Below are 22,619 nucleotides of genomic sequence, written 5' to 3' on the forward strand. Positions count from 1 at the left end.
AAAAAGAAGAATATAGAACAAAATAATTGCAATGCCAGAGACAATTAAAAGCATATTCCTTCTCCACCATTACAACAGTGTAATAAATGATGGCTATTTTGGAGGAACTTCTGAAGGCTTATTCTGAAAAAAATAGTACATTCCTACTAGGATAGACCTGAGAGTGACTATTCAACAGGGGAACCAGAGACCTAAGATTTCATATTCTCATGTTTCCTTGCACCTTGGCATGACAGCTGGTGTCCACCTGTTAAGCCAATGTTATTTATGGTGCCTAAAGAACATAATTCAGCATTTAGAGAATTTCTAAACATGATAGATGTCAGCATGGCAAAAAACATAGCCATTTTCCCCTGTGGAGATACAATTCACTATTGACTGTTTCCTTTTCATGTGCAATACTAATAATTTCTTCTGCAAAACTATATCAGCTGAATTACAGTATCCTGAAACTATTTATTTTTGTGGGTGCTTGGCAGCATTTACAAAAGCTAAGACTGCAAACCAGTTTATATTATCATTCCCAGTATTCACAAGCTTACTTTATAACATGTGGGCATATTAGGTTTATAACATCTCCTCTTGACATTCCCTCTAGTGCTGAGCTTTTCTAGTAGCAAGGATGGTGTTTGAGTAAACATTCGAACTAGAAACCTGTTTCTTGGATGGTCAAAACTTAATGCTCAGCCTAAATGTATGGACATTTCATATTCATTTGATATTTCCCTAACATTGTACTTTGTCTTATATAGCTCTTCCCTGTGGTATGCTTAAATTATTTTCAGCCTCTGTTTGTTTGAGGTATTTTTGATAAATGAGGAATGCTCTCATCTGCTTTCATAAGACAGATGCTATATTCCCTTATCTTAGTAGCCATTCTCTGAGTACATTCTGTTTTAAATTTACCTTTCCTGATTGTATAAAATTCTGCAAGCAACTAAAGGTCCTATTCTGTTTCTGTCATTTCCTTCTGAGGAATTTCTAACTTACAGCAAACATTCTTGTTAATAGAACCTATGGGCATGATATTGGCTTGAAAGATTTATTTAAAACCCCTTGTTAGCAGATTTGTGATGACATGTTCCAGTTCTTTTGGTATTTTGGCATAGTTATTACTTAATGTCTCAACTTAAGCTCTTTAAGTTTACTTTCATTTGTATACAGAGGATCTGGTACTACAATTTGCCTATGGGAATTTGCTTTTGACTCCTAAGACGCAATTATGGACCCCAAGACAAAGCCATACCAAGACCCCAAAATCCAGTTCCAAAATCTCCCAAGACCAAGAAGCAGACCAAGAAACCCAATCCCAAAGAACCCCGAGGAATCACAGAAATCATCATCCTAAAAAGCAGGGCCCACATCTTTTCCAAAACAGCATCAGTAGAATGGGGAACTAGAACAGCAATAGGCAAAGTTACCTTCTCTGTCCTAACCTGGCACCTTATCCTGGCATTCTAACCTCCTTTGGGGACACCATAATAGACAATTTCCACAGACAGAAAAGGGAATAAGTTGTTGGAATTATGAAATGTAACATAATTATGCAATAGGTATTTTAACCACAGGTGGTACAATCCCAACAATCTTTTAGCAAATCCAAGTTTAAGCAGAGAGAAGCATCTGGACAGACAGGAGAGCACAAGGAGGCAGTCAAGATGCAAATACAGGCTGGATGGTGATATGGCATACTTGTAGCTATGGCATACTGGTGGTGTCATAGCTAATGTAGAAGAAAAGGTGGAGGAGATAGCAAGGCTGGCAGGGGTGGCCTAGGAGGAAGCCCACCAGGAATCAAGAAAGGAAGTAAGAAAATAGGTTATTTGTATTGAAACTGACAAGATAAGTATGTGTAGAAGTTTGGGATAAAACTGACTGGAACGCCGAAGATGATGATGAATGAAAAATCTAGGGAGGTAAAATGGAGCAAGAGAAGGGTTCCTTACTCACATGAGCTAACCTGATGAAGCCAGCCAGCATGGGAATGCTAGAGTCTTCATTGGCAGTGGTGTAACTATGGTGGGGCGAGGAGGGCAACAGGCAAATGCCCCAGGCAGCAGTGGTAATGGAGGGCCAAAAAAAGCTTTGCCACAGCTGCTCACAGCCAGCAGCAGCAACTGGAAATCACTGGTACAGTGCTATAGCAACAAAGTTTGGCACCCAGAGCAAAGCCTGCAGTGGCAGCCTACCCTCACCCCACACAGATCCAGGGGGCACATGCCCCACCCGCCATGCTTGCCTGGGAGTTCACACAGCAGCAGGAACCATCATTCCGCCATCTCCACGCCTCCCCAAATGCACTGCTAACAGCTCAATGCCACACTATGCCCCAGCTGGCCAGCATCCTGTTGCTTTGGTGCCCTGTTGGTACCCTTTTGCTTTGGCGCCCCACTTGTCACTCTCTCCCCCTTTGCTACAGCTGGTGCCCCTGTGCATGGCAGCTGCCCCAGACTAGATTATTACACTGCTGTTCTTTGCTGATCAAATGCTTTAAACTGGAATTACTGCTTGGGTGCGGTCATTAAGAAGTGCTATCTAATATACAGGTAGGATTTTGTTACAGTATTTTACAGTGTTTATTTAAAGTAACTGTAAAACTGCTGATAGCTTTTGGATTTAATAAAGCTATTTTATTTGAATTAGTGATATGGTCAATCAAATTCCAACAACTGCCCTGACCTGGCACTTTATTGCAGCATCCCAGCCGCTCTGGGAAACATCATAGAGGTAGCAGTTCTCCTAATTTCTATGGACAAAGAAAAAGGTGAAAATTTAGAATTCCCTTGGAAAACAAGAAATCCTGTTAAAAGAATGGTATTTTTATGGCCAGGAAAAGCACTCTAACATTAGAAAATAGATTTATGGTAGCCCAAACAGTCTTAACTTGGTTCCCTTGTATGTATGCATTGTGATATAGTTTTTAATTACATGGTGATATAGTCTGTTTTTAATAGGACCATTACATGATTCAGGATACCAGTTGGATTCATAACAGAACAGAATCAGGGTTTGTATGGGTGTGGCAAAGCACTATCGGGGTGTCCTCCACTTAGTGGGCTGTTGTATGCTATGGAGGAGCCTGCATGTTGAGCAGCAGGGAGATTTCCCCCCTTGGCAGCCATTTTAAGGGGGAAGGTGTATGGCAGAGCACCTTCAGTGCCCACCACTTTAAGGGAGACAGCAGACAGCAGGGCAACCAGCAGGTGAGGGCCAGCCTTGACAAGAAGGTCACATGGCCGCAAGCCAGGCCATGTGATTGATGGAGAGAACTGAGCTGTTTCCATTTTAGCTGAGGCATCAGGGCTGAGCCAATAATCTGTTGCTGGCAGCTGGAGCAACAACACTCAGCTGAGCTACTGCTTATGAGAATAAGGGAGGAGCTATGAAGATGGCCAGAGATTCCTATAGGCCCAGTGGGTTCCCAAGCTGCAGGGAGAAGACTGAGGCCTAGAGAGAGCAAGACCCAGCCCAGCATGGGCAACTGGTGCCTCCTGAACCCGGGGAGCACCCACAGAAACTGCCAACACTGTCGGGGGGGTACCAGCTCTACTGATAGCATCAGTGTTGGCCATCAGGGGGGCACGTGCACCCCCCATGCACCCACTCCCAGTCACCTATGCAGCCCAGCAAGGTTGGCTAACAGCCAGACAGGCCAGGTAGGCCCTGATTAGACTGGGCAGGGGTGAAGCCAGGGAGCTTAAGTGAGCCCAGTAAAAATAGGCCCCATTCAAGCTTACCAGGGGCACTAGGATAGCCCCTTTAGAGTGTAGAGGGCAGCAGCTGCCATGCTGACCTTCTGATCCCTTGACTGGTCAATGTAAGGAGGCACGGGTGACTGGTGCCACCTTAGTTAGGGGGGCACATTCCTCCTTGTGACCAGTCCTGCCAACCAGAAGGGGGGGTGTCCCCCATGGCTGATCCTGCTGATGGCCACTTCTGGGAGTGGCTGCATTTGCTTCTGCACTAATTGGCTGGTGCTTGCAGGGGGGGCACCAGCACTCCCACCTGCCCCCCCGACCATTGCCTAAGTGGTGGGTGCAGCCAGTCAGGGGGTGCACTGGTGCTTTCAGGGGGTGCACGTGCATCCCTGTGCACCCTCTTTGCATTGCCACTGTAAGGGAGCCAGGGCCGTATGGCCAAAGGGTAATTGAGCTCACCATGAGGGGCAAGCCAAGGCTGCAGAGACCCATCTGGCACTCCAACTGGCCTGGAGGTGAGGCCAGAGTCTACATAGCAGGGGTGGGCAATTATTTTGAGCAAAAGGCTGCTTACTGAGTTTTGGCAAGCCACTGAAGCCTGCATGGGTAGCCCCACCCCTTGAGAGGTGCCCCACCCCATGGTCACCATCTTGGGACTGGAAATCCTGACCCCTGGCCTTTGCCACCAGAAGTCCCTTCCCTTGCCCCATGAAATTATTCCTATCAGCAAGGGGGTTTTCCATGTTTGAACCAGAAAAATACCAAATTATATTTTAAAAATCAAACATGTACTACAACATTCATTAATTTCATTTCAAAAAATATTTTTGTCCTGATTTACGTTAGTTTGTGTAGCGGACATGGAGGTGATAGTATAATAGCTTAAAATGAAGCCTTACTCCTGTATATTGTGCGGGGTGGGTATAGGTTTGTGGATATGTGGGGCATGTATGTGAGATTTCTAGGGGGTGGATATGTGTGGGTGCTAATAAGTTTTGTGGTGGGGGCTGTAAGTGTGTGGGAGGAGGGTGGCTGGGGAGGGTTATGGCTTGCATGGAGTGGAAGGGTTTGCTCACAGCCTGTACCTGCCTGACAGCAGTCAGAGCCCCAGCCAGTGTTCCTGCAAGCCCGGGCTCTGTGCTTCTACTGCTCCTGGCCCTGGAGCCCTGCCACAGGCCCCATGTTCCCACTCGCTTCCACTTGACCCCTGTCTGCCACTACTGCCCTTCTGCCACTTCTCCTCCTCCCCCCCCACCTGCTCCAGCATCATGTTCCAGCTGCTCTTGCAGTCCCAAAGCTGGTGGCAGGAGCATGGGACTGTGCTGCCAGGGGCTCTATGGAGCTGGGCTGCACTGCTAAAGCACAGGGAGAAGGGAGCCAACTTGGCTCCACAGAGCCCCTGCTGGTCCCATGCTCCTGCTGCCCTGCTCTGGGCTCCACACTCCAGCCTGCCCCTTTGCCCTACTTGCCACAGCCATTTCCCCTCTCCGCAACCCCAGCCCACCATGCTCCAGCACCACATGGTTCTCACCTGCAGCACCAGAACTGCAGGAGCCAACCTAGCTGGCCCTCCCCTGGGGTGATTGCCCATGGCCCTCCCCTGTCTCCCTCTCCTACTCCTTCTTATCGATATTTCCCTCATCACAGGGAGGCAGGAACAGCCCCAGGCCAGAAGCCCCCGCTAGACAGAAGCTTCTGGCTGGGGCTCAGGGTTGGGGGGCTGGGAGGGTGGTGGGGCCAAGCTGGAATTGCTGCTGTGGCTGTTTAGTCCTGCCGCTGGCTCCCCCTGGGAGGCATTTTTGACAGTCATACAGGGGCAGATAAATATTACTTTTCTAAAAATTTTAGGGGTCCCACAGGCTGTATAGAATGCCCTGGCAGTCCAGATCTAACCCGCAGGCCATATTTTGCCTGCTCCTGTTATATAGGCTGAAGGTCCTCTTGAGGGAGGACATAGCCAACAGAGGGTAGAGGTCAGCCAGCAAACTAGCTGTGAAGGAGGCTGTAATACTGCCCTTAGAGGGGAATATTCCAGAAAGGGGAGGTGGAGGTTAGTGTAAGAAATGGGCTCCGGACAGCCAGCAGCCCAAAGATTGCATCTGGAACCCAGAAGGGAATTAGACCATGGGCTGGTAGGCCTGCTTGGTCCTGGGTATGACCAAAAACTGCACCCTGCCAGGGAAGGGTGGTCTGGTGGGGCTGTCCATGGTGGGACCGTCCCCCAGAAATGCCAGGCTAGCTACCTCTCCGGTGAAAGGTGGGTAGGAGCACCTGATAACCCAACCCACACCATCTGGTGGGTCGTTAAGACCAGAGGATAATGGGGTCAAGTACACCCAGGAAGAGGTACCTGAACACAGTGTGAGAGTTGGGGGGTGGGGCAGGTACACCTGTCAAGAAGCACCGGAGCGCCATGTGGAGGACCCTGGTGGCCCCAGGGAGGGGCAGTGGCAGTCTTGTGGGTCCCAGCAAAGGAACTAATTAAGAGTAGGGCACCAGGCATGCCTGTGTGGAGGCACCTGAGGCCAAGGGGTGCAAGATCCTGGTGGATCCAGTAAGGGGATCCTAGTAGAGTTGGTCTCAGTGAGGGGGAAGAAGTAGTAGTGAGGAAGAAGCCCCATGAAGGGGGCAGTTAGGCCCAGGTAAATCCTCAGATGCCTGAGGCTGCAAGTAGGCTTGAGGCCAAGTAATGTAGCTCAGTGGGAGTCGCAGATGAAAGAGGTGAGAAATTGGAGAGGGGCTTAGGTCAGAGCTCTGCTTAGGGTGAAGCAAACTGGCTGGTCACCATACAGATGAGGGCTCAAGAGGTTGCATGCTGGCTAGCCAAGGAGTGTTATTAAGCAATCCTGATAGCCTATGGGAGCCACTCAAAGAAGCAGAGCAGGTTGAGTGTGGCCCAGTGTGGAGCTGTGTGTAAGAGGCCCAGTGAGAGTGGGTGGAGTATAAAAGGCCTGGTGAGAGTGGGTGGAGTGAATGAGGCTTGCTGGGGCAAAGAGAGAAGATGAATGTATAAGGCTTAGCTAGGGGCTTACTTTGGCTCAGCCTCAAACCAGATCATAGATCAAGGATGTTATCCACGAGGTATGGGATACAATAAGGGATGGCAATTGTCGTGTGTACATCTCTAGGCATGGGGGTCTTAAATGGGCAGCTTCCTGCATTTTTACAATGAGTATCTTAACAACAAGGCATGGCAGATGAGACTTGACAGACTGCCCTAGACAGGTGGGTGGGCCAATACCATGACTGGGTCCCAGGAAGTTGCCCCTGTCACAATGGGCAATAATAAATGTGACATATCCTGACTTCTGACTGCTCACTCTGCAACCAACATTTATTTGTTTCCACGTTATGTTGTTGCATGTAGTATGCTATTGCTTCCTTTATAAACAATTTCCTATTAAACAAAACCAATTTAATGCTGTAGATAGTTCAAATTACCCTGCTTTTTTAAAGCATGAATCCTCAATATTTTGTTAACTCAGTTTTCCCCATTTAATAGGATTTACACAAACCTTTTCTTCTCTATGAGTGGATTCATAGAAAGATCTATTCCTGCTTAAATGTTGTGGGAATCACAAAGGTGAGAGAAACATTTTATTTCTCTCTGCACAGTTTACTATTCCAGATAATTTATTAGCAGAAAAGGAAACAGATTGAGCATACAATATATTTAAGAAACTGAAAAAGAAGCTACATGAATTAATTTTGTTCCTTAAAGATAACATTAACTGTCTCTAACAGTTTACATGCTGTTGACTAACACAGCAAAGTATATTGGCATCTGTTCCATATTATGAAGCATATACAGTATTGCTTGTTACGTCAGAGCTCTTTGCTGAGAAAAAAATCATAGCAGAAGCCAAATATCTTTATCACATGATTTTCTGGTTTTTAAAATATGTATTCATTTGATTTTTTTTAAAAAATACATTGAAAACATATCCAGAATAAATCTAGATATTATATTCTTTGATTATTCCTCCAAAAATTTGAAACCAAAATATTTTGCTATTACAGTCTGGTTCTGCCCATCACATTCTCATACTATTATATTATTATATTGAATGGTTTTCTCATAAAAAGTTGCATTGGTGGCACTCTTTCACATTTTTGAAGGAATAATTAGTGAGGTTTCCCATCACCAATATTTCATAATAAGTTCTTAATTCAAGTCGCTAAGGGACCCACTGATTTGAAAAAGACATTTTGTTGTAGGATATAAGTGAGATAATAATTACGTTCAGTTGATATTATTGATTTTTTTCATGGAAGCCCCAAAAATAGGACAGTTGGACAATTACAGTTGAAAATGCCTTGAATATTTGTATATGATTTCATTTCAGGGCAGGATTTTCAGGGTTAAGAACTTATTGAAAGATTTCTTTTCCATGTCCTCTTATATGTACCTTGTTTTAAGGAGAAAAATACTTGTGCAGGGCACTGTTGGTGCCTGCCACTTTAAGGGCTGAGTCAGGCATCTGACAGGTGCCCAATGGCAGCCATTTTGAGAACTTAGTATATAAAGGCTGCAGTCTGCTGCTGCCAGTGCAAGCAGAAACATCACTTGGTTGAGCAGCACGGAACATCTAGAGGTAAGAGCAGAAGGATCTCAGTTCTGGGCATGACCTAAAACTGTACCCTGCTGGGGATGGGTGACCTGGTGGGGTCCTGGTGGCATGGGTGACCCAGGAAATGCCAAACCAGTTACCACCCCAGTGAAAAATGGGTCAGGGCACCTTAATAACCCCAGGTCCCACAACTGGGTGGGTAACCCCATAGAAAGTGGACCTGTGTTAGAGAGATTGGGCTAGATGCTCGGAAGCCTGACTTGAGGCACCCTCATCTGGTCCAGGACCAGAAGGGTCAAAAGGGCCAGGGGCCCATTGCAAGGGATGCCCAGAGCTGAAGGCCTGGGGTTCTGACTGGCCTTGGGGGTGAAACCAGGGCCTGTGTCGCCAAATGTCTTGGGGTGGCCACACGCAAGAGTGAGGAAGAGTGCAGGAAGCTAGGCAGCCCAGAATGAGAGCAGAGTAAGCCACCTGATAGGAGGGATCCAGTAGGGCTCCAGACGGGAGGATTATGGGGCCTAGTGTGGGGCCAGAGATTCTAAGAACTGTGATGCCATCTGTGAGGTGTGGGCTGCAGATAGCACCCCCTGGCATCGGGGCTGGGAATGGGCATCTTCCTGTGTTATACCACCAGTTTATAGAAACAACAAAGTCATGGCAGATGAGACTGGGCAGACTGCGCCACAGAGACAGGTGAGCGGGCTGGCATGAGACCTGCCCCTAGAGGTGCCCCTTAAGGTGAATAGCATGCACTGAAGAATGGGATTTAGACAAAATGCTTCTAGACACATGTCTGTATGAGATAATATTTATCACAGGTGCTCACAGGCTACTTACAGAAGTTGGACTCAGTTTTAACTCGTAGTATGTGTCTTCATGTTGGCAGTCTAAAACCAGCCACCAGGATGATGGACAAAACTTTAGCCAGACACTATAAAGTATATATCCAAGCCCCATATCCAAAAGAGTATCATGAATTAGGAAAACTCTCATATTAAAGAGAGCACTTTAAAGGGAACAGAGGCCATGTTCCTCATCTAACTTCATAATATATATATTTTTTATCCGCCATATACTTTACCTTTGACTTTTAACTATAACTTAAACAAACAGAGCTGGAACCACTTCAAACTTACCAGGTCATGCTGAATTATGTCAAACTATAAAACCTTCTGGCAAAAAAAGAAACATATTTGAACATGAAGGCTTCTAGTGTGTCAAGAGAAACTAAAACTACATTCACAGCTATTAAACAAGAAATATCTTGGGATGCTTTGCCAGATGAATTTGCTGTGTGTGCTCAGAGTAATGAGTTCCCAGATTACAACGCAAATGCATTCACTGATCAGTGAGCAAGACATTCTGCTGCTCCCAACTGTACTGTGATGTGTGTTAATTTACACCAATGAGTAATCTAGGTGAAGTATGCTACAATTTTATTTTCCAGTGATTGTCTTTGCTGTAAAAATGCAGAGCACAACTCAGTTTGTACTTTGTTGTATTGCCTGCCATCATTTTTCCTTTAGATACATACCATACTAGGGTAGTTAAAGGATATGCAAACAGCTATGTTTTTCCAACTGAAGACATCATGCCACATAGCAATTATACATGGCAGTTAAGTTATTGAAATAAGATACAAGTTGTAGGAGAATGCATCTTCACACTGCAGAAACACTAATTATTCTTCCTATCAAGTTTAAAACTGAACTGTCAGATAATTAGTAAGCTCTGAAACAAGTGACTAAACTTTCTGCAAGCTTCACACTCAAAAAGACATCAGGTGTCTGCTCAATCCCTGTGTAGTGCAATGTGTCAATGACATTCAGTTGTCAAAGTGGGTTATTATTAGACTCCACCTGACATTTCAGAAGCCTCTTAAATGATCCATTCTTTCCTCAGAACTACAGTTGCAGAAACTGGGTTAAAAAAACCTGTAACAGCTCCAAACTTGAGCCTTGTTTTAAGTAGCAAGGGTAGCATTTAATGTATTGTGCCTAACCCTATTATTTCTCAAATATCAATTTCACCTTTATAGCCATGTCATGGCTAAATGTATATTGCACTCTCACGATCTCCTGTATGTACTACTAATTTTGATAAAGTGTAAATAACAGACCTCAGTTAATAAACTGAAGATACATGAAATAGTCATAAACATTTTTTTAAAAATATTTCATTGTTATTGAGTTTGTGACACCTTTCATAGTCATGTTCTGTACTTTACTTTTGTTAATATTCATAAATGTGAATGTTAACATCAGGTATTTATAGATTTATCCAAAACAAATAACAAATAAACTCAACTGGAGAACTCAAGATTTGCAATGGCCCTAGTTCAGTACTTCAGAAATCAGACCAAAGAGATTTCAGTATTATTTCAAGTATCATAGCAGTGTGGCACCTTGTAAACTATCTAAAGAGGCCTGAGCTTTTATAAGCTGCATCTGATGAAGTAGACTGTACCTATGAAAACTCATGCCCCTCTAAGTGAGCTAATCTATAAGGTGCCACATTGCCCTGCCTTTTGCCTAACTTAAGACTAACACAGCTAACTACCTTTCTCTAGTCAAGTACCATGTAAGTCAAGCAAACTAGACAAAAGAGTTCCAAAGTTTATCTACTTAAGACCTCAATTTATTATATGCAAATGATTCATAAAGAAAAACATTTTTGTGAGAAAATCCACATACACTTTAAACAACAATAAAGAGCTCTGTATATGTCCATGAACATTTTGCCAATACAAAAAAATCTGAAAGTTCACGAATAAATTATTCATTACAAATTAACTCACTTCTATTAAACAAATCTGAGGAATGCCATATACAACTGACATAATATCGCCTTATAATGTTATTAAGCGTTCCAAGGATATTATTAAAATAAATTAATTTTATTTCCATTGTTGAGTAAGATTTAAATTTCAAGTGCAGTGTTTTTTTAACTTGTTGGAGGCATTAGGATCTTCACTTATATTGTGAAATGGCAGAATGTGTCATTTTTCCTTCCCCATCTTCAGAAAAAGTTGTCATAGATACAAAGAAACTAACTGTAACAGTGACATTGCCTACCTTTTATTTATTTATTTTTATTTTTTTAAGTCAAATATACTGTTGTAAACTGGCGCTTAACACAACTTGAAATGTCAGTTTTGCCTAGGACTTTCAGGACACTCAGCCTCTACTGGTAGTTGTATAACTGAAGAGTATAACATATTTAGTGGCTTTCTGGGTACTTGCTGCACACCATAGTTTCCCTCAATGCAGCTCAGGGGACCTTTAATCTTTTAAGAATTGCAGTGACGTTTATGTTGCTTCGAGAGTCTCACTATGATTACAGAATGCAAAATTAAGAAGGGGAAGGGGGTAAATGTTAAAAGCTATACATTCCTTCAGGAAACTAAGATTGAATGGAGAAGACTGTTAGGGATAACCGATCCAAAAGCACCATAGGAGTCTAGCACATCAGACCCTAAAACATCACAGCTAATACAGATGCAAACCAGCAATTCAGAATGATAAGATTTATTTGAATTTTGTTACTTTTGTCTTTAAACATCAGTTGTTAGCAGCCTAAGCTCTATTTCCTTGTCTTCATTTCTCATTAAACTAATCACAGCTTTAAATTATCCAACATTATACTTTTAACACTTAAGGACAAATGTGACTGGAGATCATCACTTACTGGACTCTGGGTCTGAATTGCCATCTCCCTCTGTCCGACTGTTTGGTGAAGCCTGTTCATAGTATTCCTCTTGGGGGAAACCAAGTGGCAGAGGATGTGATGTGCTAGCACTGCTGTTGGGTTCATGGTCTCCAAGCCCACTGTCACTGCAGCTTTCCTGGGAGCCGTCTGGCAGGTGAAATGTGACACGGCGCTGTGACTGCAAGTTAGGAAGGAAAATTATATGGTTTCAATCTGAATAATTGCTTAATGCATCCCATTTAGGAAATGAATTATTTCAGGTGTCTGATGAGGACACATTAACTTTCTCTGCAATTGTGCACAATTTCAAGCTTTCATAAATGGGTAACTCCACTTTCAAACCAGCTTTACCTGACAGCAGAGTTCTTTCTAATTTTTTAAATTATAAATCAGGATGCAAAATGAAAGATACCTTATTCTAAAGAGATGCTGCCAACCTTCAAAGGCCTTTGATGCCTTCTGTGAATCAACTTGTTGGGTTTTTTCATCCATTTGTTATTCAATTTATTTCACTATTTATATCTCGAGTTTTCAAAAAAATATTTTTCCCAGTATAAGTTATTCCCATAATTTAAGGCCAGAAGAAAGCAACATGTTTCTAAGTGATGCCATCTCATCTTCCAAAATCAGAATAATAACAAACAACAAGCCTTATAGGTTAAAAACCCACTGACATTAAAAAAGAATAAAACCCCTAACTAAACAAATGAATTAGAAGTAGCACCAATGGTATACCTCCCTCCTAATATTTCAGAAGTATGCTTTTTTTGTTTGGATGTAATCTGCACAGAAAAGAGCTGTATCTTGTTACTAAGATTGGTATTTTGGAAGGGAAAGAGTGCAAAAGCAACGTAGCCAAAGCAAAAGACTTTGGTACAACAAAAATATGAAGTGCTGGCCTGAGGGCAAAATTTTAAAAGTGCCCAATTTTTTTTTCCCTAGGGTGTTTAGAGGATTGATAAAAAAATCAATTTGCCTAAATTAAAAAAAAGCCCAAGTAAACAAGTTTTAGCCTTCATGATTTTGCCTTTGAAAACATAAACTTTAAGACTCAAAACAGAAGGGAATTTAAAATATTGCCACAATAATATATTTTTTACTTTGCATTTTTAATCAATCTCATGCCCTTTTTGTATGTTGACCTGTTTCAAAATGCTTGGGTCTAATAGTGCTAGAACTCAGATATTAGATAAAAAAGAACGTAACCATAAAAATATAGTTTACAAGCTTAATGAAGACTGTCAATAAACAAAGATATTTCTCCGTAAAAATCGACTCCACCTTATATTTTAATCTTGTAGCTTCATATCTTCTTTAATGCCATGTAAATCAATCATTTTAACAGATTAAATATTTCACAAGCATTATTATGCAGAAAAAAAATCTTGATGCATGGTTGATGAAAGAAAATCACGGCATATTTTATATTAATTTTGCACATGCACTTGTGTTAAGTGGTAATGCTTTGGTCATTCAGTTTTACTGAATTTTTCAAGCAATCTGAACATCTTGTGGTAGTAAATATTGGATTTATTACTTCCCATTAGAGGTAACCAAAGACTAATTTAGATCATAAGTTTATCTATATCTATACACGTGGGGAAAGGGGCTCTAACCACACATGGAGAGTTAAGGAGTTATATGCAACAGAGGGAAGCGACTATCCAGGGCAGGAATATGTAAATATACCATAAGAGCACACTCCTTATTCAATAATACACAACAAAATTCCTTTCCAATACAGTGAAATTTCTAAAGTAACTGGTATTTAAAGTATGGTTTCACTTATACAGCACCAGTTCTTTGCCTTTGATTTGCTGTAGAAAGACATTAGAGTAATTGCAACATTTGACCTTTGCAAACTAACCTACTACTTTTGTTGGAAGTACAGAGGCAAGAAGGACATGAAATCCACAAGTCTCCGGCATGTATTCCTGTGGATATTGAACCTTTGGTGCATTTGGAGACCAAGGGTAAGATCTAATGACCAACACAGAGTGTGAGAGACACAGAGAGGCAAGTTAGGCCCCTACTCCAAATGTTAATAGTGAAAAACCCAGCTCAGTTGTCATCTAACTCTGGCAGCAAATCCCTCATAGACTCCTAACCCTAGCAACACCTAGACTCAATGCCACTGTGCATACTCATAACTGCTCAAGTCTTGATGGGGTTAACCAGCTTGGTACAGAATCCTGACCTGGTTACAGAAATTAGATGTTCTTTGTTTAAATTTCCTGAATGGGCTCCATCTGATATTTCTACTTTTTTCTTATAACTGTTTTGGTTTACATATGGAGTTTTAAACAATCTCTTTTACATCTTCTACTTAATTCTGATCTTTCTGTTTCTCTCCCAGAAACCTAAGGGTGGGCACTATAGTACCCAAAACCTTCTCTATATCTATCCCAACCAACCTTTGGTCAAATAGAAGGTATCTTGTGTCACTCAACTAGGCATTTTCAAAGCATGCCAACTACACCCAAAAAGGATGGAACTCTATTAAAAAAATCTCTTCCTGACCTCCTCTGAGCTAGTCTTAATTCATCATATACTCTTTTTCTCCTTTGTTTTTTATCTTTATTGTTTACATACATTCCCTCCTTATCTATAGTATAATAGACCATATACAGTACCAACATACAAGTTCCTGAAGGAGGAAAAACAACCCTAGGCAGAACTTAGTACAAGATCCTTATTTAGTCCATCATTAAGAAAACAAGTTATTACCACAGTTTGGCCACGGTTTTTCTCAATGTGGATCCTATCATACAGTTTGTTCATGATCATTTCATAAAGGATGGTGATCCATGGCATGATCCACAGCACCTGGCAACTCAAGGAAACTATTTCTATGAAATGTACTATATAACTAGAAATGCTCAGAAGGGTTAAACCTACTCTGAAGCACAATCTATTTCAGAAAGTCATACTAAATGACATATGAACTAGTCTTCTAAAGTGCATCAATAGCTAGAGTAATTTTCAAATGATATTATTCCAATTTAGTCCCAAATTTAGTTTCAAAAAGCAAAAATGAACAATCCTCCCTCCCCCACAACATAGCAAAAATCTGAAACTAATCCAATGGATGCTAGCATTAAAAATGGGCAGGGGAAACAGCTTCTTTTAAATACATACTTCTCATTGTTCACAGCTGAAATAGTGCAATATTGAGTTAGTACCTGAGCATGAAATTGATTCTCCAAGCTTACTTCCAGGTTTACTTCTATTATTTTTCCCACAGAACTGGAAAGAAAAATATTTCTGAATAGCTTAGTTGCCTAAATTATGGTAAACTAGTCTCGTAAGTAAAATAAACTACCTTAAAAAGAATGTGGGATAGATAGTCAGCTGAGGTAAAACTAAGGATGTGGGCCATAGTCTTTAATTTGACAATGTCCCTGCATAGCTTGACACACCTATACTACAATCTGATAACAAAGCAGTTACCTCTGGAGAAATTTATCAAGATAAGAAGAGAAAATGGTTATTTTTCTCATAGTACTAGTGCTGCCATTTCCTTAATTCATGCCGACATCAGGATGACAATCTTGAACAAGTCATACTAATGAAATTTTGCCAAAAGCTGGAACTATCTTCTGTCGCATTTATTTTGGAAATTTCCTCCTTAAGGCATTTCAATTTCAATTTATAAGATCACAAAATATCCTCAGACTCCAGCTGTTTTTTTTCTATTTGGCTTCCAAGGGAGTGAACACAGAAAGTAGCAAGGATCGTGGTTTGTTTTATTTATTTGATTACCAAAACAAACATACAAAAGAACCCCACCACAACAAAACATATACTGAAAGAAAAAAGCAAAACACCCCCCAAAAACCAAAAACCACTATTTTTATTTGCTTTAGAAAATATTAATATAGGAATTTAAAAGCACCTGACCTATAAACAATTACAGAAATGGAAAAGAACTGAGAGATTTTTTAAAAAAATTGAGCAGCATTTTTAATTCATTTCCCTGGCATATTTAAATTTGCTTTTAATGATGAGAAAAGAGAATCACTTTTGCTTCCAGAGACATCATGAGGGCAATCACAAATTTTGTCAGAGGTGTCATGTAGCAACTAAAAATGAATGCACTCTGTAAAGCAGCCTGTCACTGGTAGGATCAAATTATTAAAAAAACAAAACAAAACACACTTTGCTCCATTATTCAAAGCTATATGAAGACTGATCAAAGTCTTCAACTACTCTGTGTTCAATCTTTCACAGCAATAATTAGACTAAGGCAGTGGGAATAATAGAAGAAGGGTCTCAGTAAATAGTTTGCTATATATTTGGTGAGATGATTCCTGGAATTATGCACTAGGGGTTAGCTAATTTATAATCAAAACCTGAAAAAAGATAATAGGGGAAACAAGCAGATACCAACAGAGTAGTATTAAACTATTAACCTTATTATCTTCATTCAATGAAGCAAATTAATATCACTTTAAAATAAGATTGTAAGGAAAAACAGACTTTAATGTTAGTAATTTTTAGTTTATGTTGAATTAATTATGTTCCTTAGATGACAATTCTGATTTAAATTACAGCTTATTCAAAGACGTGCTGTAAGATACTATGAAAATGAATGAAAGGATTATTTTCTATCCTTCTCTTCAATGTTTTGGTCTCAATGGACAAACAAATTAACTTTTTTATTCTAAACCCTATTATTTTGCCATCATAATGCACTTTTTCATTTGCTAATACTTTTCATATGTTAGAGATATGTGACACGTACCAAAAGCATCTTGACTATGTAATAATTTTCAATTAAGACCACTGGTTCATTGAGACACTGCTCAGAAAAACTCCTGAATCGAGTCATAATGTCCAGCTGAGTTCTTCCTATTTTAAGTACTATTTTACAGAATACTTAACTGTAGTTTTTTGTTCCACTTCTCTATGAGATAGATGCACAGTACCGAATTATGTTTTCAAATATTATCAGAGTAAAAAATTACAAGAATTTCATAAAAACAAACACCAAAATATATGCAAGTCAAAAGTACCCAACATCAAAAATACGGGTGCGGGGTGGGGGGAATCACTATGGTTAGACCCAAGAAAGGAAATTCAGCATTACTTCTTCTTTGTCTAGGTTAAATATAAAGGGCTTCAATGCAACTCCCAGCCCTCTTCTTTTACATATATTTTCCAGCTCAAAGCAATTCTAAAATATTTTTATTTACAGTATGGGTGCATCCAGATGGGCATGGATGTGTGCTATGTGGTGCTGCAGACACCACACCACATATGCTGGTGTTCCCTGCATGGCCACTTTGCCAAAAAAAAAAGCTCAGCCGCCATGTGTGCCACCCAAAACTGAAGCCTGGCCAGCCGGAGCCGGAGCCATACTCTAGCAGCTAGCCAGGCTTCCTGCTGCAGGAGCACTGTGGCTGCTGCTCATGGAAACCCCCAGGACCCCAGGTGAGGCTGCTGGGGCCAACATAGTTGCTGGCCCCAGCCTCCCCTACCCCACCTGGGGTAACCTTCCACATGCTAGAGCTCACACAGCACAGGCGTCCCCCAAGAATAGTAGCAGCAGCACAAGGTGTGCCATTGCTATTTGTCTCCAGGGAAATGCAAGTTCCCACTCATCTGGACATGCCCTATGAGTTCAAATATATCACATCAACATAGGAATATTTACAAGTCAGTACTTTAAAGATACAGCAACCCTTGAGTTGCCTTATTTTTGTTTTTCAAATTGTAATGTTACCTTATTTAGTGAAAAACAAATGTAGTTATTTTCTGTTTAATTCAGTGTAAATGGAATCAAACGTAAATCTTGGCTAACTGATCGTGTCAATTTAAACCAGGTTTCAGTTTGAACCTCATGTCTATATAATGCAACAGAAGGAACCCTACCAAAAATTGCTGCTTCAATCCTGTAATTTCTGTTTGTGCTATGGGATATCATTTGCAAGGCCTTGATTTGAAAGACCTTAAAGTGATAAATAAATAACCAGTTCTCCTGCTGCTCCAATGATCAATTATTTTCACTTTTAAAACATGTGTCTAGTCTAGTCAGTTTCTATTTGAATTTGTTTACTTCAGCTTCCAACCATTGAACTGCTTTATCCTTTTCTTCTTCTATACATACCTGTAGGCTCTGATCATGTCACATCTTTACTTTCTCTTGGGTAAACAAAATTGACAAATCTTCTTTAATATCTCACAATAAAACATATTTTACAGACTGTGAATCATCATTGTGTTCCTTTTCTCAACATTGTGCCACTTTTTAAAGTGTGGCGACTAAAACTGGGCCCAGGATCACAGTAATGGTCTACACACACACACACACACACACCAAGATCCTCCTTTTCATTTTCTTCTTTATAGAATCACTACAGTACAGGACACCATCATCACCCACCTCCCCCACCATTCATATCAGTGTAACCTCCATTCTTTGAGTCAGATCTTATTTCACCTACCAGATTCCTAAATGCAGTCCTATTCCACAGCTCCCAAGTCACTGAAAAACCGTTAACTTACTTTGTTTTATAACATGTGTCAGCTTAGCTCCAAGATTAAATTAAAAAAATGTACATGGGACATATTTATGTTTTGCATTAACAATTTTTCAGGGATTTGAGTATGGTGGAATATAATCACATTTAGGCAGTTTAGCCCACCTTAGGGCCTTACTATACCTTACACCATGAACTGCATGCATGTTGATCAGTGGTAGTGCTAGCTCAAGTTTAGAGCACTCATACTTCAGGCCAGCAGGGACCTGGAAAACTGAAAGGGAGGAATCCCACTCCCCTTCCATTTCTAGTTTCTCCTGTGCCCATTGCCCCCTGGTGCTCCTCCCTGCCCTGCATACTCCCAAGGCTCTGCCTCCGCTGTTTAATTGTGGGTACCCACACTGTCTTTCCCATGAGAACAGGAAGGGAAGTGTTAACCTGCCTGCCCCACCTTTCACCCCCCATCGCTACTCAGTTGCTCTTGCCTGCACAGGCTGCCACTGAGTTCCACAGCCCCTGAGCTGCACAGAGCCTGCCAAGCCCCAAACACGTCAGCTTCCAGTGCCCCATGCACTGTTGCACTTCGTTAAGTAGCAAACTAAAACACCTCAGAGGTGCTTTATCTTGCTATATAACAAAGTAATTTAAAGTGGAATACACCACTGAGTGTGCAAACAGCAACACCATTAAAGTGGTCCAAAAGGGCATTTAAGTCACTTTAAAGGCCAATTTTGTGGCGTGTACAGAGGCCCTAAGTGTCTAAAGGATGGAATAGAATCTAGTCCTTTGTTTTTAAATATATCACTTGGATTTGACTATATTCAACCATACTGAATATTGTTCAAATGCACTCACCATACCACATGTTCCAGTCATTCAATACAACTGATCTGTCCCCATCATTATTCAACAGGTTGAAACTGATCAATCCTCATCAAACTCCAAAAGGTTCTGAATCATCTGATTCCTTTTTTGCCAGCAATGTTTTTACATTTTTTACCAGTTCCATTATAAAGATTCTGAGCAACATGGGGCCTTGAACAGATAATGTTGGGACCCATGGACAAGGCTCCTCTGTTGGATGACAGTTTCCTAATCAGAGTTACTTTCTAAGATCAGTCAGTTACCCAGTTTTTAATCCATTTATTATGATCTGTTTTGATTTTATAGAATGCTGTTAAAAAATAGCTAGTCAGGTCTAAGGTCTTGGCAGTTAGTATAGAGTTACATGGAACAGTTAACATGGAAAAATCATTTCTAGTGTTCTGTAAATTGCAACCCTAGTTTTCTGTACATTATTTTTTCCATGTAGATAAGGCTGAAGTCAAATACCTTATGGAAGCCTAAGTTATATTGTGTCAGTATTTTGCACCAAAATTGGATTCTCATAAAAAATAATACATTGGTTTAACAGGAACCAATTTCCATAAAAGCATGAATAACTGAATATTTTTTATTAGTATACTACACTGTAACTTCTTAGTAATCACTAATTTTTTCCATTATTTTGTCCAGGATCAATGTCCAGCTAACTGACCCTGTTTGACCTTTTAAAATATTGGCACAAAATATCTTTTTTTCTTCTCCTCTAATACTTCCCAAGGGTCCACACTTTGGTAAAAGCCAACATTAATACTACAGGGAGCTTATTCTCATAAACAAAATATCCAGTCCTGATGATTTAAGCATAATTAACCTTATCACTTTCTGTCTAACATTAGTTCTTGTCTTATATTATTGTGCTTCTTCCCAAACAGAACTGAAATAATTGCTAAATGTCTCTTTTCTGCACTGTGATTAATCTTTTTCTACCTATACAATTATAGGACTTTATTTATTCCAAGAATATTTTCATTTGTTAATCCCTTTAAAGGAATATTCCTTCTCTTTCTAGGAACTATACTTACTGCCTGCAAGAAGGATATTACACCAGTTTGCCAAAATTAATTACAGAGGAGAAATCATATAGAGTTGACTGACCAGATGATGAGAAAAAATACAGATGCTTCATTCTATGTAAGATTTGTATTTCATAAAATGAAAAGAAAATATTTATCAATACATTAGTCATAGCTACAACACAACGCAAAAGTAAGGTACAATTTGAGTTTTTTATGAAAAGGTATTTTCATTTACTTTTAAACTTTTTTTTAAAATTTGGGGTAAAAATGGAGACATAGTGACACCGTACATCACTGTACGGCACACTACGGCAACATAGCAATCATGTGGGTCTACCCACTTTAGCCTAACACTACAGTAATGTAACGTTGAAATCTGTGTGCTGTGCACATGGCTCAGTACAGGCGGTTGCTGCACCGTGCCTTAGGACTCCCAAAAGGAAGTAGTAAAGCACAATGCCATAGCAATGTCACCGTACGGTGATGTGTCCATGTGCCCAACATTAATGAGACCTACCCTTCTAGGCAGCAGAGTCCCTTTGGAAAATAGGACTTGTGTGCTTGTGCAAATACTTCCCTGTCAGTTATTTATAAAGGAAAACTAATACATCATGAGCAGTTGAACTGGGCCTTCACTAGATATTCCAGAAGTGTAACCCTAATTAAGCCTTTGTAAGTAAGTAACACAGAAGAGCTTTCTGCCATCTGTTTTGTTAAGGAATGAAGACTTCTAGAGATATAATCCTTTACAGAGGTAACATGCACTGGTTAAACTGATGTTCCATTCTTCCTCTGGAATCCTGTCATACAGCCATTAAACAAATTCATTGCCATCAATTTGATCAAAGCTATATTTCACTGATTTTCAACTAAGTAGCTAGTGGGACTCATCGCATGAACAATCTAATTCTCACTAGTGGCAAGAATTTATGTCTGATGTGTTAATAATAATTTTTTCCAACAACATTTACCAATTAAATTATCATCTTTCATACTTTTCAACATCACAAAAAACAAAGAACTGAAATAAAAGAGCAAATAAAAAAGTAAAAAATATAACAACATTTATAATTTAGCCCTTGAAAAGGATCTATTGTATGCTAATTGAATGTCAAAATGATAGCTGAAAGCACACATTTTAAAGTTTAATGCATGTACGAGATTTCAAGTTGGCATGTGATCAATTTAAAATAGCCTGTGAAAAAATATATGTACTAGTTATTCTGTTGCTAAAAGTTACCATAATTAGAGCTGTGAAGTAGTGTTTACTCTTTGTTTTCAGATGCTCTTAATTTACCAAATTTGTTACCTTAGGATTGCAATCTTGTACACTTATTATCCGATGGAATTTTATTTTATTTTTTGGAAGTATGAGAAAAAAATTACAATTATTATTTTGCACCTTGTTTAAAATGAATTATCCTCTATCAAAAGACCCTGGCTTTAAATTCCTATGCTGAAAAAGAGAAGAATATATATTTTGAAAAATGTATGTAGCATGTCTTTTTTATCCGAGCATCTTTAAAATTAGACTTTTCAAGTGTGGTTTAAGTGTGTATATTTTTTTCATTCTTCTTGCAATAGATATAGATTTATGGAATAGCATACATTGTTCCAATGCAGTATTTATTGGACCCTGGTTTTCCATCATGCCAGTCAAGGTTAAACCATTACGTGGCTGCATGATGAGACAACCAGAGCTAGAAAGACTTAAAAGAAATTTAGAGAAGATCAAAAACCCATTTGCTGTTATTTTTCTATTCAATTGTTCACTTAAAGGTCAAACCCTTGTGAAGCAACACACATGCATGTAATTTCACAAACCATCACAAATATTCAGGAAAAAAAAATCCTAATATGCCTTCCCAACACCCCCTCTTTCTGTCTTTTTAGTAAAAGGAATAAGCAATTCTCTTTTGTCTGTACCAGAGAAAAGGATCTTTCTGTAATTTTGCCCTCTGGTTTCCACTGGAAAGCAAAAAGGTATTGAATATAATTAATTACTTTGATTTATTTCATGTGATAACCAAAAAACTTTCAGATCATGAAATTCAACCACATTACAGAGAAGTGCAGATTCCTAGGCACCATTTAATGCCTCTAAGAGGCTATGAAGCAGTGGTTCTCAACTTTTTACAACTTGAGGCCTCACTCATTAGATTTCAGGTACCACAAGGAAAGGCTAGCTATTATTTTTTATGGCTGTGTGAAGCTTCAGTCCCTGATTCAATTTGGCAGAGATTCAGCCCAATTTGGTGG

The 22,619-nt window shown here is 40.2% G+C and overlaps 1 protein-coding gene across 2 annotated transcripts in view; it reads right to left on the bottom strand.

Moving 5' to 3' along the window:
- PCDH11X (protocadherin 11 X-linked) overlaps positions 1–22,619 on the bottom strand; it is a 1,248,873-nt gene that overhangs the window by 348,062 nt on the left and 878,192 nt on the right. For both annotated transcript variants that reach the window (XM_019536469.1, XM_019536468.1), the window contains one exon: positions 11,957–12,155. In XM_019536469.1, the coding sequence (XP_019392014.1) occupies positions 11,957–12,155 (199 nt within the window). The remainder of the gene's footprint in view (positions 1–11,956; positions 12,156–22,619) is intronic.

This window comes from Crocodylus porosus, unplaced genomic scaffold (assembly GCF_001723895.1).
Source record: "Crocodylus porosus isolate Cpor-Errol unplaced genomic scaffold, CroPor_comp1, whole genome shotgun sequence".
Taxonomy (NCBI): Eukaryota; Metazoa; Chordata; order Crocodylia; family Crocodylidae; genus Crocodylus; species Crocodylus porosus.